At 39.5% G+C, this 18,747-nt stretch overlaps 1 protein-coding gene across 1 annotated transcript in view; it reads right to left on the bottom strand.

The window, feature by feature from the left end:
- Positions 1 to 3,637: 3,637 nt before the first annotated feature.
- The window catches only part of LOC129818634 (reticulon-4 receptor-like), a 38,918-nt gene continuing 23,808 nt past the window's right edge, over positions 3,638 to 18,747 (bottom strand). Inside the window, exon 2 of the mRNA XM_055874720.1 lies at positions 3,638 to 5,840. Coding sequence (XP_055730695.1) covers positions 4,450 to 5,840 — 1,391 coding nt within the window. The 3' untranslated portion in view covers positions 3,638 to 4,449. The remainder of the gene's footprint in view (positions 5,841 to 18,747) is intronic.

The raw sequence follows: 18,747 nt of genomic DNA, 5'->3' as shown, positions 1-18,747 counted from the left end.
GTTGCAATGGGCTGACAGATGCCTTAAGCATATAATGCAAATTCCCATAGGTTCAATGCTGCCTAGAAACTGTCAAAAGAGGACTGCAAAAAAATCCTTCAGTAAAACAGCAGAATGTAAATGAGAATTTTCACTATTGAAGTGATTCTGTTATTCTGCTATTATATCATTCATATTTTCTTCACAAAGGATCGTGTTATTGCTTTTACAGTACATTTGGAAAGTATTCAGACCCCTTGACTTTTTCCATATTTTGTTACGTTTCAGCCTTATTCTAGAATGGATTGAATTGTTTTTTCCCCCTCAACAATCCACACAAAATACCCCACAATGACGAAGCAAAAACAGGTTTTAATTTTTTTTTTCTATTTTAGTTTTTTAAATAATTAAATATTTAATTTACATACAGTACCAGTCCAAAGTTTTGAAACCATTTGAATAATAGTGAAGACGTCAAAACGATGAAATAACACGTGGAATCATGTAGTAACCAAAAAAGTGTTAAACAAATCAAAATATATTTTATATTTGAGATTCTTCAAAGTTGCCAACCTTTGCCTTGATGACAGCTTTGCACACTCTTTGCATTCTTTCAATCTGCTTCATGAGGAATGCTTTTCGAACAGTCTTGAATGAGTTCCCACACATGCTGAGCACTTTTTTGCTGCTTTTCCTTCACTCTGTGGTCCATCTCATCCCAAACCATCTCAATTAGGTTGAGGTCGGGTGATTGTGGAGGCCAGGTCATCTGATGCAACACTCTATTACTCTCCTTCTTGGTCAAATAGCCCTTACACAGCCTGGAGGTGTGTTGGGTCATTGTCCTGTTGAAAAACAAATGATAGTCCCACTAAGCGCAAACCAGATGGGATGGCGTATCGCTGCAGAATGCTGTGGTAGCCATGCTGGTTAAGTGTGCCTTGAATTCTAAATTAATCACAGACAGTGTCACCAGCAAAGAACCCCCACACCGTCACACCTCCTCCTCCATGCTTTATGGTGGGAACCACAAATGCACAGATCATCCGTTCACCTACTTTGCATCTCACAAAAACACAGCGGTTGCAACCAAAAATCTCAGATTTCGAGTCATCAGACCAAAGGACAGATTTCCACCAGTCTAATGTACATTGCTCGTGTTTTTTGGCCCAAGAATGTCTCTTCTTCTTCTTAGTGTTCTTTAGTAGTGGTTTCTTTGCAGCAATTCAACCATGAAGGAATAATTCACGCAGTCTCCTCTGAACAGTTGATGTTGAGATGTGTCTGTTACTTGAACTCCGTGAAGCATTTATTTGGCCTGCAATCTGAGGTGAACACACTGATGAACTTATCCTTTGCAGCAGAGGTAACTCTGGGTCTTCCTTTCCTGTGGCGGTCCTCATGAGAGCCAGTTTTATCATAGCGCTTGATGTTTTTTGCGACTGCACTTGAATAAACTTCTTGAGATTTTCCGGATTGACTGACCTTCACGACTTAAAGCTTATTTGAGATGTTCATGATATGGATTTGGTCTTTTACCAAATAGGGCTATCTTCTTACTCATGAAGCTGGTTGAGAGAATTCCAAGAGTGTGCAATGCTGTCATCAAGGCAAAGGGTGGCTATTTTGAAAATCTCAAATGTAAAATATATTTTGATTATTTAAACAATTGTTTTGGTTACTACATGATTCCATATGTGTTATTTCATATTTTGTATGTCTTCAGTGTTATTCTATAACGTAGAAAATAGTAAAAAATAAAGAAAACCCTTGAATGAGTAGGTGTGTCAAAAACTTTTGACTGGTACTGTAAGTATTCAGATCCTTTACTCAGTACTTTGTTGAAGCACCTTTGGCAGCGATTACAGCCTCAAGTCTTCTTGGGTATGTCGCTGAAAGCTTGGCACACCTGTATTTGGAGAGTTTCTCCCATTCTCTCATCAGATCCTCTCAAGCTCTGTCAGGTTGGATGTGGAGCGTTGCTTCACAGCTATTTTCAGGTCTCTCCAGAGATGTTCGATCGGGTTCAAGTCTGGGCTCTGGCTGGGCCACTCAAGGACATTCAGAGACTTGTCTTGAAGTCCCTCCTGCATTGTCCTGTTAGAAGATGAACCTTCGCGCCATTCTGAAGTCCTGAGCACTCTGGAGCAGGTTTCATCAAGGATCTCTCTGTACTTTGCTCCGTTCATCGTTCTCTCGATCCTGACTAGTCTCCCAGTCACTGCAGCTGAAAACCTTCCCCACAGCATGATGCTTCCACCACCATGCTTAACCTTAGAGATGGTGTCAGGTTCCCTCCAGACGTGATGCTTGGCATTCAGGCCAGAGAGTTCAATCATGGTTTCATCAGACCAGAGAATCTTGTTTCTCACGGTCTTAGAGTCTTCAGATGCCTTTTCGAAAACTCCAAGCTGGCTTTCATGTGCATTTTTCTGAGGAGTGGCTTCTGTCTGGTCACTCTACCATAAAGGTCTGATTGGTGGAGTACTGCAGTGATGGTTGTCCTTCTGGAAGGTTCTCCCATCTCCACAGAGGAACTCTGGGGCTCTGTCAGAGTGACAATCTGGGTTCTTAGTCACCTCCCTGACCAAGGCCCTTCTCCCTCCGATTGCTCAGTTTTGCCTGGTTGCCAGCTCTAGGAAGAGTCTTGGTGGTTCCAAACTTCTTCCATTTAAGAATGATGGAGGCCACTGTGTACTTGGGGACCTTCAATGCTGCAGAAATGTTTTGGTACCCTTCCCCAGATCTGTGCCTTGACACAATCCTGTCTCGGAGCTCTACAGACAATTCCTTCTACCTCAAGGCTTGGTTTTTTGCTCTGACATGCGCTGTCAACTGTGGGACCTTATATAGACAGGTGTGTGCCTTTCCAAATCATGTCCAATTAATTGAATTGGTGACAGGATTTACCTGAGCTCAATTTTGAGTGCCATAATTATGTAAATAAGGTATTTCTGTTTTTGTTTTTTTATAAATTAGCAAAAATGTTGAAAAAACTGTTTTCGGTATGTCATTATGGTGTATTGTGTGTAGATTGATGATCATTTAAAATCAATTTTAGAATAAGGCTGTAACGTAAAAAGGGTCTGAATACTTTCCGAATGCACTGTATATTGGCTAGTACTACTGGGAGTGGTGGGATTCAATTAAATTAGTTTGAAATCCCGCAAGAATTGGACGAACAATATGAATTTGAAAGTCTTTTCATTTAAATGAAAGGAGTCAGTCACACCCTTCTATGACCTATTAGATATTCAGTGGCAGGAAAGCATTTTTACACTTAATAAATTGCCAATAACCCTCCGATTGGCCTTGCATTCACAGGGTGGTGGTGCATCGGCAACCCCACATTGATTTATGTCTGTTTCAATGTTGTTTTCAGCAGGTCTCCACTCTTGGGTTTCGCAATAATTACATCTTTATGATACATTCCAGCGTAATCAAGAAAAAATTGTGGTTTCTCAGGAGGTTAAACATGGTATTTATCCAAATAGAAAATGTTATTACGTTACTAGAGACAAGACAATCACTATTGACAATGCTTTCCCCTCTGTGGACATGATAACCAGGAACAGAGGCTATTTTTCCCACTCATGCAAAGCAAGCTGGTGATTAACTATACATTATTCATTTGCTTGAATAGATAACATAACAAATGTAAGAAAGAGAATACTTTATTTGTAATATATTTATACTTTTACACAAGTAAAATAAAATGCATATGAATGAAGAGTGAATGAATAGACAGCATTCTTTTGTGAATGCTAACTGTAACCACAGCGTGACAAGAAAACAAAACGTAGAAATATCAAGGTCTCGATTCAATCTGTTGTGCTGAATATCAGCATAACAACCTGTTCGAAACTGAAAGGCAATGTTCCTACGTTCGAGGAGACTGCATTCACGGTAAACGCTGCATATGTCAGCTCAATCTTGCTAAGGCTGAACTTCGGCGAGACGGATTGAATCGAGACCAAAACATTTGTACGTTTACACTTATAAACATAAAAATAGCATTTAAATCAATGTTTCACTCTTTAAAAAAAGATTAACAAAAATACATGGAGTAATAAGATCTGTCACATCTTTGGGGTTGTTATGAAGGAAACCTCAAAAGGTTCTTGATTTTAAACAGTAGTGCTGTTTCATTGTCTTTGTAATAACCAGTCACCACCATTGGCAGAGTAAGCTTAGAGACGATAGGACCTCCCAGAAGAAGTACTTTTTATAGCTGAGAAAAACATACAGTATCAACTGGGCACAAATCCATGAAATATATACATTTGGAATTGACATACTGTAGAAAGGCATCCATTTGTTGATGTGTTTTTTTTTACCTCTTCCATTTCTCTTTTCAGATTCATATCTTTAGATCTATGAAAGATTTTCCCCTTCCCACCCCTGGCACTTAACAGGGCCTCCTGTACTGGCCTTACAATGGCCCATATCATCCCTCAGTGATTGTAATTCCTAACAGAAGTCTAAGGATAGCCAAAACACAGGAACAATGACAAGCCTCCAAGCTCCGATTGTAGATCCGTGGGACTTGAGACACAGAGAGTCTGACATGTTCTCCTTTGTACACATTTTATTTTTTTCAGGGTCATTGGAGGGATCTAGATCCTCTGATGAATGGTCCAGATTGTTAGATAACGTTCCTCCTGGCCCATCGTTCAGACTCTCTTTGTTCTGGGGTTCGTTGGGGTCAGCTTCCATAAGCTTTGTTTTGGAGATGTTTTCCTTCTCCTTCAGAGGATTGTTGGTGATTTGTCTGCTGTTGTAGGAGGACTGATCTGGAAGACCCTTACTGGAGATGATGGAGGACTTGTCGTTGTCTGAGAGGCAGCACCTAGGAATACCAGCCCTAAGTGGACTCTCCGTGGTGAGTTTTCCAGAGCGCGTCTTAGAACTGAACACACTAATCCAAGTATGTTGAGAGCTCTCATAACAACCCTCCAGGTCAGGACTCATTAGCCGTTTCAGGTCTTTCCCAGCCAGTCTAGCTGGAACATGGCACTCAAGCTCTGAGCTAGATCCTTTGAAGCCCTTGAACCAGTCCCACAGGGTCCTGGCCCGGCAGTCACAGATCCACTGGTTCCCATTCAGACGCAGGTACTGGAGGGACACCAATGGGTCCATGGTCTCCCCTGTCAACACTGTTAAATTGTTGAAGAACAGAAACAAAGTGGTCAGCTTGCGCAGGTCATGAAATGCCTTGCGCTGGACAAATGTCACTAGATTCTGATGGAGAAGCAAGCGATCCAGGCTTACCAAGCCACGCAGCATGTGATCCGTCACAGTCTTTATCTTGTTGTTGTGGAGGAACAGGTAGGTCAGGTTAGCCAGGTCCAGAAATGTATCATCATGGAGAGTCAGTAAACTGTTGTCCTGGAGATAGAGGTGCTGCAGGGAAAAGAGTCCCCTAAACACACCCACAGGCAGCTCAGACAAGCCACACCTGTGCAGATGCAGGGTGTGCAGTCTGGAGAGGCCTCTGAAAGCTGTGGGGCTGATGATCCTTAGATCATTGTCCCCTATGTCCAGCTCCTCCAGCCTCTCCAGGCCGTAAAAGGCCCCGGCCTCAATGTGGCTGATGTTGTTGGAGTAGAGCCAGAGGACGGTGAGGTTCCTGCAGGGGCTGAAGCTGGTTGAGCGCACTACGGTTAGCTTGTTGTTCTGGAGGAAGATTCGCTGGCTGTGGACAGGGATTTCTGTGGGGATGGAGTAGAGGCCCTGCTGCTGGCAGGCCAGGGTGGGCCGTGGCTCGCTGTGGCATATGCATGGGGCTGGGCAGCCCTCCACTCGACCCTCTATCGGAGGCACTAATTGAAGCCAGAGGATCAGAATGTAGAGTTCGCCAACTGCAAATGAGAAAGACACAAGTGGGTAATGAGAGTTTGTTGGGGTTCACAGGGAAAAAAACAATCTGCTGTAAATCATCCAAAATAAATAAGGTGCTATCATTTAGCATACTGTAGCACATTTAAACAGTCCCTTAAAATTACTCACAGTTGCAATATAGCTATAAAAGCTAGAAACTAAAAATAATACAAGTAGAAGTGTGGAATTAATTTTATGCGAGAATATTTTGATTTTACATATTCAAATATAGTGTTCTTTAGATTTTATGATTTTATGGAATGAGGCAGCAACACACTACCTTCTATAAAATGGCCTTGGCCATATTTGCAAACGTTAAAATAAATCAGTTTTGCAAGTCTTAACAGAGTAGAAGATCCTGGTTTAGTTTTCGCCGGCTGTGCCACAACATTTCATCTCTGTTCAGACATCTAACTGCATAAGGACGGTGACATTCTTTTTTCTTCATGTATTTTAATGAAAAACTGAATTCAAAGACATCAGGGCAAACGCCAAGGGGATTATACAGCCCCACAGAAACCAATATTTATTAAGTGAAATGGATATAATGCAATTATGACACTCAGTCAATTTACATCAAAAACTCTGCATTTCCCCCTATGAGTAAAGCACACTTTACTAATCTAAAAGTGGAGAGCAGCTGGATTACACACCAGCTGGAGATTTATCTCAAATTGGGTAACCTTTAACCAGTTCAATTTCAATCCTTTCCTGGAAGCACAGACCAGAGAGAGGAAGAGGAAGGACAAGGATGGAGGGAGGGAGGAAACGAGAGAGTGGGGGTGGGGGTTGGACTATTTCACAAATTAATAAAACATTGGTGGGTTGAGCAAAAAATCCTCCACACTAACAGAGCAAATGGAACTAATCACATATGAGGACACCTGGGAATTGCCACTCGGCCTGTTCTAGAGATCTCAGAGTGGATTTGCATGCTTGAAAGGGCAATTGACACAGGTCTCTCATGCCAGTGCTGACATCATATGTAACCTTGTGGAGTGCCTACTGCAGATGAAATCAGACAGAACTCGTCTCCAGTGCCGGATGTGCTTTCCTCCTACGGTTACTACACTGTAAGTCTCTCTTATCGTAAAAGGATACCCCAATTTGATAGAACCAACATATTTGCTTTCATTGCCTTTAAAACGTGCCATTATGCTCAAAGGTTTAACATTGCATTACTATGTGCTTCACCAACACATTATATGGACTACAGGTATTTCCCTGTTGATATGTGCAGTTAATTCATGGAAACAAGAGGAATATAATATGGTTGTAATAATGGCTATGAGCAATTTAGAATTTGTGAGGCTTGTGAAGGCTGTCAGACCGGCAACAGTGAGACTGGAGTCTAATAAGGCACAGTTTCTTTTTAAACAGAAGGAGTGATCATTTGTAGAGACAAAGCATCTTCAAACCAGATGGCTTATAAATAACAGAGGAATTATGACTCCAAAGCCAAAGAACCAACAACCGAATGATACATAGACGCATAGAGAGAGAGAGAGAGAATGATGCTTGTGAACCAAACAATAGATAACGCTAATTCACACAATATAATCTATTTGTATTCTAGTCATTTCATCAGAGCAATTCCAACTAGACAGTCATATTATTAGCATTGCCCGATATGTTCTGGGATGTGGGCATTGCCCACTGGACTCAGAAGCAGGCCTTAGTCACCTAAATTAAATAATCCCCTGGCACAGATGCTAGTTTTGGGACTATTAGACCTCTCCGAAGAAATGCTCACAGCTCCAGCATTATTTTCTCTATCGTAAAGGTCCCCACGGCTAATTATTATGTAAATTAAGCCATCATAATTTCAGGCACTGAGTGGTGGTTCCCAAATGAATACTATATTTGGACACTGTAAGAACTAAACAGAATGTGTGCATTTTCCGACCATAAATTGAAAGCTAAAACTGTACAATGCACTCATTGATGTAGGTAAGTATTGACATGAGAGTCATTTCATGTCATTTCAGCAAGCCATGACAACCACCATCTCAGATTGTTCTGAAATCATTTCTGTAGTTAGAAACAGGTAAGATTGGCATTCCTGATTTCTGAGAAATGAAGATATTGATTGCACCCAAATTGCCAATTTTAAATGTAATTTATAGGATTTAGACAATATTCAATAAATATTCTGTAGTACCCAAAATTCGATCTGGACAAAACATTTTCCTACCAATGAGTAAGACATTAGGAATAAAAAAAGGCCAAAAGCCACCCACAGACGCCCCACACCACACAACAATCCCATCCCAACAACCAGTATACTGTATAAATTCTTTATGTTTTTGTAGTATAAGCGGTTTGGACCATTGCTTCGTCAAACTATGTAATGTATTACTGTGAATCTGGTGATGTTTTTGTCCACCACTGTTCAGAGAAATTAGTCATTGAAGTCGCGTGCATTGATTACCATCAAGTAGTGTGGAAGTACCAGATTTGGAGCACTAGTTGCTACTGTTCCTGCTATACCGCCTCACTATTTTCTCCATTTTGTTCGTCTCTTGTGTTTATTAAATAGATCACAACAGTTCCTTTGCAACTTTGGGAAGAAAACCAATAGATTTTACTCATGAGGAAAACATGAGGGTGGCAGGTAGCCTAGTGGTTAGAGCGTTGGACTTGCAACCGATCACATCCCCGAGCTGTCCCTGAATAAGGCAGTTAACCCACTGTTCATAGGCTGTCATTGAAAACAAGAATGTATTCTTAACTGACTTGCCTAGTTAAATAAAGATAAAATTGTGTGGTCATCCTCATAGTTCAAGCCAGTCCTCTGTGAAAGCAATTCTGTTTATCCTTCTCTTAGAAACATAATGCTTCCACCTAACAATCCTTAAATAGACCACAAGTGACAGCTCTCTGAAAGGGCTATCTCTATGGTGCAATTATAATATGAAGACTTTTCCTACAAGCCCATAACTTTGATGGAGAAGTGGGCTAGGGGACTAAAATGTTGTGACAACACTAACAAAATAATACATTGGATGGCACTCTTGTGTTGGTCAACAACAACAAAAATATCAGGAAGCATCTCTATAGGTATTGTGATTAGTGGCATTGACCAACCAACCTAATACCATTACAAAACACTATACAGTGTGTGTTTGGGACTTTTACCATTGAAGACCAGAAGACTGAATCTATTAGAACTGCTTTCGCCTAATGGTTTGCTTGTTCAACTGGAATGGTGTAACAGTAACTAATCTAGACCTTTTGTGAAGGGAATAAACCATACACAAAGGGGACGTTTCTTGGACACAGATTAAGCGTAAGAGAAGACCTGAATTGCTATCATGGAAGACATGAATTGTGAGGCTGACCACACAATGTATTTTCTTCATGAGCCAGGGAATACATTACATAGTATGGAAAAGCAATACTCCAAACAGCTTCATACTACTTGTCAAACATAGAGACTTGAAACTTATACTGGTTGTTGGGGTGGGATTGGCGTGGGGTGAGGGGGTCCGTAGATTTTTTTGCGATTTTAGAGATTCTCCATGTTTTACTCATTAGTAGTAAGAAGTTTGGTCCAAATCAGATGTTGGGTACTATATTTATTGAATATTATCTGAGTCCTATAAATTAAAATGGCCAATTTGGGTGCAATCAATTAGCTTAATTTCTCAGATATCAAATTATATTTCAGAAAAATTAAGTTGCAGGAATGCTCATTGTATCTGTTACTAACTACAAAACCAATTTTAGAACAATCTGAGATGGTGGGTGTTGAAATCCTCTTTCTTGTGCTTTTTGAGGTGGAACGACCCATAATGTGTTTACAGTAAATTCACAGCAACGTATCATCAAATGTCTTAACAGGGTGTAAAGATTTACAGGACCCCAATTATTTGAAAGCGAATGGAATCCAACCTTAGCCATTGTACAGATATCTTGCAATCACTTTGCACCATTGAGAAAGGACCTATAAGAATACAGCAAAAGATGTACGATCTTAATTTGATCACCCTGTTGCAGGTGCAAACATGTCTATTAATTATAATCCACATAATAATTAACATTTCCTTTTTGCTGCAAGATTATTTTCCTGCTGTAGCAAACTGGCTCAAATTAAGATCCTAGATCTCTATTAGATTGCCTCCTCCCAGCACAATTCTCAGGAGACAGCGGACTATGACATACTTTTTCATATAAAACCAATCTTTGCACTGCTTGGGAGTCTATGGCTATTATATGTGGCAGCCATCCCAGTGGTACTTTTCAGAGGGAGAAAAAAACATAGCTTTCAGCACCAAGCAATGCGAGAAGAAAAAGCTGATGCTTGCTAGACAGGATGCCACAGTACAGACAGTCACAACAAGCTATTAAAACTGCAGAGCGTTGAGGTCAGCTCATGAAGAAGTGTTTGCAGTAAATATCCATGAAGTCAACTCGACAGATTAAAACCACACAATCCAGCAAACTGTATCAGTAAAGATGAAGGATCTTCATTTGTGCCAATTTGCTACAGCAGGACAATAATCCTCCAGCAACAGGAAATGGCAACTTTTATGTGGATTATATGTAATTAATGGATATTTTTCTGAAAACTTAAGAAACCATTTTAAACCTAAAATACACCATAAGTTTGCATTTCGTTCTGTGCAGGAAAATTCTCAGCAACAAAAGAGTGATCAAATTACGATCCTACATCTGTATTTGAGCAAAATATTTTGTTTCACATTTGAATCAGATTTTTTCAATCAAATGAATCAGTTAGAATGAATTCCAGTATGAATGAATTCCAGATATAAACTAATACTGTAATTGCAGATGTGGCAGCATATTGCAAAATCAATATATCCCTGGTTAAACCAACTAGTAGGCATGGACAGAGCATCACATCAGTCACAGATTCTGCAAAAAAATACACCTCAAGATTATTCCCAATGAATGAAAAGGTATTAAATGCACTGGTGTGCATAGGTGCATAGCAATAGGTGTATCCTTGTGCATCATCTACATTCATGACAGACTGGTGCTTTTTAAAAACCTCTTTAATGTGTCATGAAACAGTTTGACAAATGTTTCTCTGACTGTGACGTGCACGTCATCAGAAAAAAGTAAAGATATGTTTTTTTCTTTTTGCACCAAGAGGCAAGAGAGATAGGGTGCTTCAACCCATCACAAAAAAACTAAACTAAAGTTTGACGGTGTTCTAAAAGGTTTTCTTCATCCAGGCATGTGTTGTGCTGAACATCCTATGGTGGAGGAAAAGGCCCTGCATTATTGACTAGCTGCTCCTGTCCGGGGGTGCCTGGGTACACTAAGCCCTCGTGGTAGAAAATGGATTCTGCAGTAACGAGGAGCGATAAGGCACGAGGCCACTGAACCCCGGTGCCTCTAGATCATCGCATGGCCAGGCACTGGAGTTTCTCATTGCACAGCTGATAAGAGATTCACAGCCACATCCCTTTATTGATCCATCACCTTTTCATTTAGTGAGCTGTCCAGTCTAAGCCCTGCCGTTCCCTACCCTCCACAGCACAGCGCCCCTGCTGGCCAGCCTAGCCAGGCATCCCTGTTGGTCTTGTTCCCTTTATTTTCTCATCCTCTTATCTCGCTTCTGCTGAACAACAACCAAAATGTAAGCTGACGTGAAATTAGTTTGTGTACCTCACTCGACTTGGCCCTGCATATAGGGGTAGGAGATGTTGAGCAAGCGGAAGAGAGCGTTCTGATAAGAGGCTGTGTTTGACAGGGGGCAACTGTGATGGTGGAGGATCGCACAGCTGTAAGGGCCCCTATCTGCTGCCTCCACTGTTAATGCTGTCACAGAGTAGAAGAGAAGGAGAGACTGAGCCCACTGTCCTCTTGCCTGTCACTGACAGAGTCTGAGCTGCCTTGGTACTGCTGTACTCACACGGAAAAGAAAACATATAAAATATAGATTTTTTATAAAAAATTTAGGATACATGTGAAATATTTACAATTGGCCAACTAATACTATATACTAATAATAATAGTATATACTGAATATGAAACATATTTCATACATTTTAAATACATTCCAACATATATTACGAAACGTATTTCAAATGAACTGTATATATACACACATGTATCTAAAATGTATATCACAGTATTTGTAAAATGGATTGGAAAATGAATTAAACCTATTTCAAAATATATTCTGAAAAACATTAAACAATGTATTTTAGAATATGGTTTGACATATTTATCAATATTTGGTAAATATCTATTTTTTTATGTATTTGGAAATGTTTTGTAAAATATTTCCATATACAACACCCATTTAAATGTATTTGTAATAATTATAAATATGCACTACTGTTCAAAAGTTTGGGGTCACTTAGAAATGTTCTTGTTTTTGAAAGAAAATCTACTTTTTTGTCCATTAAAATAACATCAAATTGATCAGAAATATAGTGTAGACATTGTTAATGTTGTAAATGACTATTGTAGCTGGAAACGGCTGATTGTTAATGGAATATCTACATAGGTGTACAGAGGCCCACTATCAGCAACCATCACTCCTGTGTTCCAATGGCACCTGTGTTAGCTAATCCAAGTTTATCATTTTAAAAGGCGAATTGATCATTAGAAAACCATTTAGAAATTATGTTAGCACAGCTGAAAATTGTTGTTAAGGATTAAAGAAGCTATAAAAATGGACTTCTTTTGGCTAGTTGAGTATCTGGAGCATCAGCACACAGGCTCAAAATGGCCAGAAACAAATAACTTTCTTCTGACACTTGTCAGTTTATTCTTGTTCTGATAAATGAAGGCTATTCCATGCGAGAAATTGCCAAGAAACTGAAGATCTTGTACAACGCTGTGTACTACTCCCTACACAGAACAGAGCAAACTGGCTCTAACCAGAATAGAAAGAGTAGTGGGAGGCCCCGGTGCACAACTGAGCAAGAGGACAAGTACATTAGAGTGTCTAGTTTGAGAAACAGACGCCTCACAAGTCCTCAACTATCAGCTTCATTAAATAGTACCCGCAAAACCCCAGTCTCAACGTCAACAGTGAAGAGGCGACTGCTGGCCTTCTAGGCAGAGTTGCAAAGGAAAAGCCATATCTCTGTCCAGTGTCTGTGTTCTTTTGCCCATCGTAATATTTTATGGTCAACTGCACCCAGCCCACCACAAGGAGTTGCTAGAGCGCAATGAGCCAAGTAAATCCCCCCCCGGCCAAACCTCCCCTAAACCCGACAATGCTGGGCCAATTGTGCACCGCCCTATGGGACTCCAAGTCATGGCCAGTTGTGATACAGTCTAGGATTGAACCCGGGTCTGTAGTGGCACCTCAAGCACTGTGATGCAGTGCCTTAGACCGCTGAGCCACTCGGGAGGCCATAACTGTTACTTTTTATAAAGATGTATAGCAAATATAATACATTTGCCAAATCATATTGTCTTAACAATTAACCTTTAGTAGGTACCATTAGGACCACAGAACTGGCAGTGTACAAGCTTAACCTTAAACTACAGAACAAAACAGAACACATTAACTGGTATGACAATCCATCACAGGAGTGGCCAAAAAATCACTAAGATTTCACCTCGCCTCCAAGTCTTCTAAAAGGCTGCCGCCGCTACATCTTTTGTTAAAAGAACATGATACTGTACATTAACGGTCATGTAGTGACTCCATATCTTTCATGTGCATATGACAAATAAACAAACAAACTTGATGAGAGCATTGTCACTCTGTGTAAAGGGGAGACTAACGAACATGAGTGTGTTCTCCGTTTTGCTCTACGACCCTCACGAATGTGACGGCACTTATCTGAAGGTAAACCATATAAACGAATGTGACGGGACTTATCTGAAGGTAAACCATATAAACGAATGTGACAGGACTTATCTGAAGGTAAACCATATAAACTAATGTGACGGGACTTATCTGAAGGTAAACCATATAAACGAATGTGACGGGACTTATCTGAAGGTAAACCATATAAACTAATGTGACGGGACTTATCTGAAGGTAAACCATATAAACGAATGTGACGGGACTTATATGAAGGTAAACCATATAAACGAATGTGACGGGACTTATCTGAAGGTAACCCATATAAACGAATGGAAGTATCAAGGTAGTTTTGTGCCAACAAAAATAAGTGGTTAAATATGTGTCCAAAAAAAATGAAAATATTTCCTGAACTTTCTTATGTCTCTTAGATATAGGACAGACACTTTAAAACCTTATTCTTTATGGTTTATTTTTTTACTGTCTTTTTTGCCATTTATGAATGTGTTAGTCAGTGCATTTATATGGGCTATAGTAATAAAGGTAACACTTGGAATGAAAAGTTTAGCAAACAAAAAAAAGGGCTGCGGAACCAGTTATTAATAACAGTTAGTTATTAACTACATTTATGGGTGTTTTTTTTTACAGTGTAAGACCGCTAAATAGCCATAAGACTGCTAAATAGTCCATGTAACCATTTAATTATCTGCATTGACCCTATCTTGCACTGACTCACAAGACTATATATACACTCACTCACACTTCACTGACACTCTCACACAAAACCCACACCGATTCACATACAGTACATTTTTTATTTTTTTTTATTTTACCAGGTAAGTTGACTGAGAACACGTTCTCATTTGCAGCAACGACCTGGGGAATAGTTACAGGGGAGAGGAGGGGGATGAATGAGCCAATTGTAAACTGGGGATTATTAGGTGACCATGATGGTTTGAGGGCCAGATTGGGAATTTAGCCAGCACACCGGGGTTAACACCCCTACTCTTACGATAAGTGCCATGGGATCTTTAATGACCTCAGAGAGTCAGGACACCCGTTTAACGTCCCATCCGAAAGACGGCACCCTACACAGGGCAGTGTCCCCAATCACTGCCCTGGGGCATTGGGATATTTTTTAGACCAGAGGAAAGAGTGCCTCCTACTGGCCCTCCAACACCACTTCCAGCAGCATCTGGTCTCCCATCCAGGGCCTGACCAGGACCAACCCTGCTTAGCTTCAGAAGCAAGCCAGTAGTGGTATGCAGGGTGGTATGCTGCTGGCATACGAACACTACACACATAACACACACACGCATTCCGACACAACACACACATACATACGGTGCCTTCAGAAAGTATTCATACCCCTTGACTTTTTCCACATTTTGTTAAATTGAGATTTTGTGTCACTGGCCTACACACAACACCCCATAATGTCAAAGTGTAATTATATTTTGAGAAATTTTTACAAATGAATTACGAATGAAAAGCTGAAATATATTGAGTCAATAAGTATTCAACCATTTTGTTATGGCAAGCCTAAATAAGTTCCTAAATAAGTAAAAATGTGCTTATCAAGTCACATAATACGTTGAATAGACTCACTCTATGTGAAATAATAGTGTTTAACATGATTTTTGAATGACTACTGTACCTCGTCTCTGTACCTCACACATAATACCGTTCAGGGATTCCCGTTCAGGGATTTACATTCAGGGATTACCGTTCAGGGATTTCCCCATGAGGCCAACGGTGACATTAAAACAGTTATAGTTTAATGGCTGTGATTTGTGAAAACTGAGGATGGATCAACAATACTCCACAATACTAACCTAAATTACAGAATGAAAAGCAGGAAGCCTGTACAGAATAAAAATATTGCAAACATGCATCCTGTTTGCAATAAGACATAAGAGTAAAACTGTAAACAATTTTGCTAAGATATTATGTTTATGTCCTGAATACAAAGCGTTATGTTTGGGGTAAATCCAACACAACACATCACTGAGTACCACTCTTCATATTTTCAAGAATGGTGGTGGCTGTATGAAGTTATGGGTATACTTGTCATCGGTAAGGACTACAGTGTTTTTTTTAGGATTGAAAGAAATGGAATAGAAGCACAGGCAAAATCCTAGAGGAAAACGTGCTTCAGTGTGCTTTCCAACAGACACTGGAAGACAAATTCACCTTTCAGCAGGACAATAACCTAAAACACAAGGTAAAATCTACACTGGAGTTACTTACCAAGACAACATTGAATGTCCCTGAGTGGCCTGATTGCAAGTCTGACTTAAATCGTCTTGAAAATGTATGGCAAGACTTTAAAATGTCTGTCTAATAATGATCAAAAACCAACTTGACGAAGCTTAAAGAATTTGTGCAAATATTGTACAATCCAGGATTCTAATATGTATTGACTCAGGGGTGTGAATACTTATGTAAATTATATATATATATATATCTTTATTTAATTTTCAATACATTTGCAAACATTTCTAAAAACGTGTTTTCACTTTGTCATTATGGGGTATTATGTGTAGATGGATAAGCGAAAAACATGCATTTAATAAAAATTGTATTCAGGCTGTAACACAGCAAAATGTGGAATAAGTTAAAGGGTATGAATACTTCCTGAAGGCACTGTACAGTATGGACACTAATCTTCCAACATTACCATGGGTTGAAGAACTAAATGTGGCAATTTTCAGAATTAATCAAACCACCGTTTTCATCCATTTGTTCATAAAGGCTCGCCAAACCTGTTCTTTTATGATTCATAAATACTTTCCTAAACCTAAATAATTGACAAGATCAGAGTGTTTTTCAATCTACCAATTGGTGCTGAAATGGAGACGAATATGCATATATTTACACAACATTTATACAACATCGATATACAACATTCTAACTTAAAGGTGTACCGTATTTAAAGGGGTGGCTTAGGATAAGTGTACTGAAAACCCTTATGAATGAAAACTCCACAAACAAATCTGTTGGCCAGCAAGTGGGATTTCAATTTTTATACATTTGCAAAAATTTCTCAAATCATGTTTTCGCTTTGTCATTATGGGGTATAGTGTGTAGATGGGTTGGAAATGAAAATCCATTTAATCAATTTTTCATTCCGGCTGTAACAACAAATAAGTTAAAGGGTATGAATACTTTCTGAAGACATACACTTTCACACTCAACGTATGCAGCTACTACTCTGTTCTTTATTCTTACTCTTATCATTATTTATTCTGATGCCTAGTCACTTTACCCTGCCTCTATGTACATATCTACCTCAAATACCTCGTACCCCTGCACATTAATCTAGTACTGGTACTCCCTGTATATAGCTTCGTTCTTGTGCATTTTATTCCTCTTATAGAGTTACTTTTATTATTTGTAGTTTTTAAATCTGCATCAATGGGAAGGGCTCGTAAGCAAGAATTTCACAGTAAACCCCTTGTATTCGGGGCATGTGACAAATAAAGTGTGATTTGATTTGGAGAATTCAATAAATCTGATTTTCAATAGGAATACAGACTTGGCAAAGTGCAAAAACGTAGCATTTTGACATGTCCCTCCATGCCCCCTCGAAAAAGATTTTAACCCATTAAACCCCCGAAACACTCCAGGTTTCCACCATCATTGTAAAGCCCTAGTTATTTTTGTGACTTTGAGAAAGTTCTTTCTGAAGATGATTGTTTATTTCTTGTGATTAATGTACGTCTGTCCCTCATGTTAAGGTCAACCCTGTTACTTGAATTGAACTCTTATTTTATTCCTTTTAAAATATTTCTTCCAAAATCAAGATTGAACATCTAATAGTCAAATTATAGTGTAAAATCAGGTGAGCAGGTTCTATTTGGCCATTTTCGGGAGTTTAATACTGTGCCTACAGTATTATTAATCAGCTGCCTAAAACCTGCCATAGCAATATTTATGTAGCAGCTTTTTTTACAATAGTGTCAGTGCACACACTTGTTTTCTTCTGAAATATGGAAGGCTCTATGTGTGACTCCTGTGCCTATACTCATATGTTCCATTTGGAGTTAAGCCTATGATTATGTGAGCTCAACCTGGAATTGTGTTTGTTAAAAGGAGGAGCCACCTTGAATTCATCCTATTTTGGACGTTTTCAATGGGTACGCTCTCCAGCATGAATATCATGAAGACTTCAAAACGAGTCTGATTGTATTGGGTCCCATGGCAGTCCGCTTGAAAGCCAAACCAGTTATCTCACCTCACCATCCTCCCATTGATAACAGAACAAAGCGCACAATGTATATATTTTTTTTCATGGAGGCTGAAAGGTTGAGTCATACAGCACCAGTCTTCTTCACCTGTACTGCAAGTAGTCTCACATTGCATCTATTATGCAGCAATGTTTTACAAGAAAAGTGGAGCTTGCCTTTCCAATCCATCCACAGTGAAAAGCAGGTTCCTGCTCTGTAATCTTTGAACATCTCAGATGTAACAAAGGATGAAAGCCCTGCCAAACCTGAGTAATTTCACAGAAACAGGCCAACATGGCAAATTATGCCAATTGAAGTAGATACTGAGAAGCGATGGAGACACAAACGGTGACAGCAACAGCTCCTTCCCATATACCTATAATCATAAATGGGAGAAAAAAATCCCTATTACATCAGCTTTCTATCAAAGTGCTTTAAAGTTCCAATGCAGCAGTTTTTATCTAAATATCAAATAATTTCTGGGTAACAATTAAGTACCTTACTGTGATTGTTTTGAATTAAATTGTTCAAAAAGAAACAAAATAGCTTCTTAGCAAAGAGCAATTTCTCATGCAAGAATTTAGCTAGGACTGTGTGAGAGTGGTCTGACTGGGAAGGGGAAACTGAAAACTAGCTGTTATTGGCAGAGAGGTTCGGAACTCTCTTTCTTATTGGTCATTGATGTCACCAGGCAGGCCAAAACTCCATCCCACTACAACAGGCTGAAATTTCAGGCGGTCTTTTCAAACTGCTTTTAAAGTAAAAGGGCATTACCATATTTTCATTCCAACCTCAGTGTGGAAATACATTTTAGTCAATTAGCAGACACTCTTATCCAAAGCATACACTTTCTTCATACTGGTCCCACGTGGGAATCAAACCCACAACCATGGCATTGCAAGCCACCAACTAAGCCAC

Source organism: Salvelinus fontinalis, chromosome 21, assembly GCF_029448725.1.
Source record: "Salvelinus fontinalis isolate EN_2023a chromosome 21, ASM2944872v1, whole genome shotgun sequence".
NCBI classification, from domain to species: domain Eukaryota; kingdom Metazoa; phylum Chordata; class Actinopteri; order Salmoniformes; family Salmonidae; genus Salvelinus; species Salvelinus fontinalis.
The sequence above is the reverse complement of the archived record's forward strand: the minus strand, read 5'-3'. Positions and strand labels throughout refer to the sequence as shown.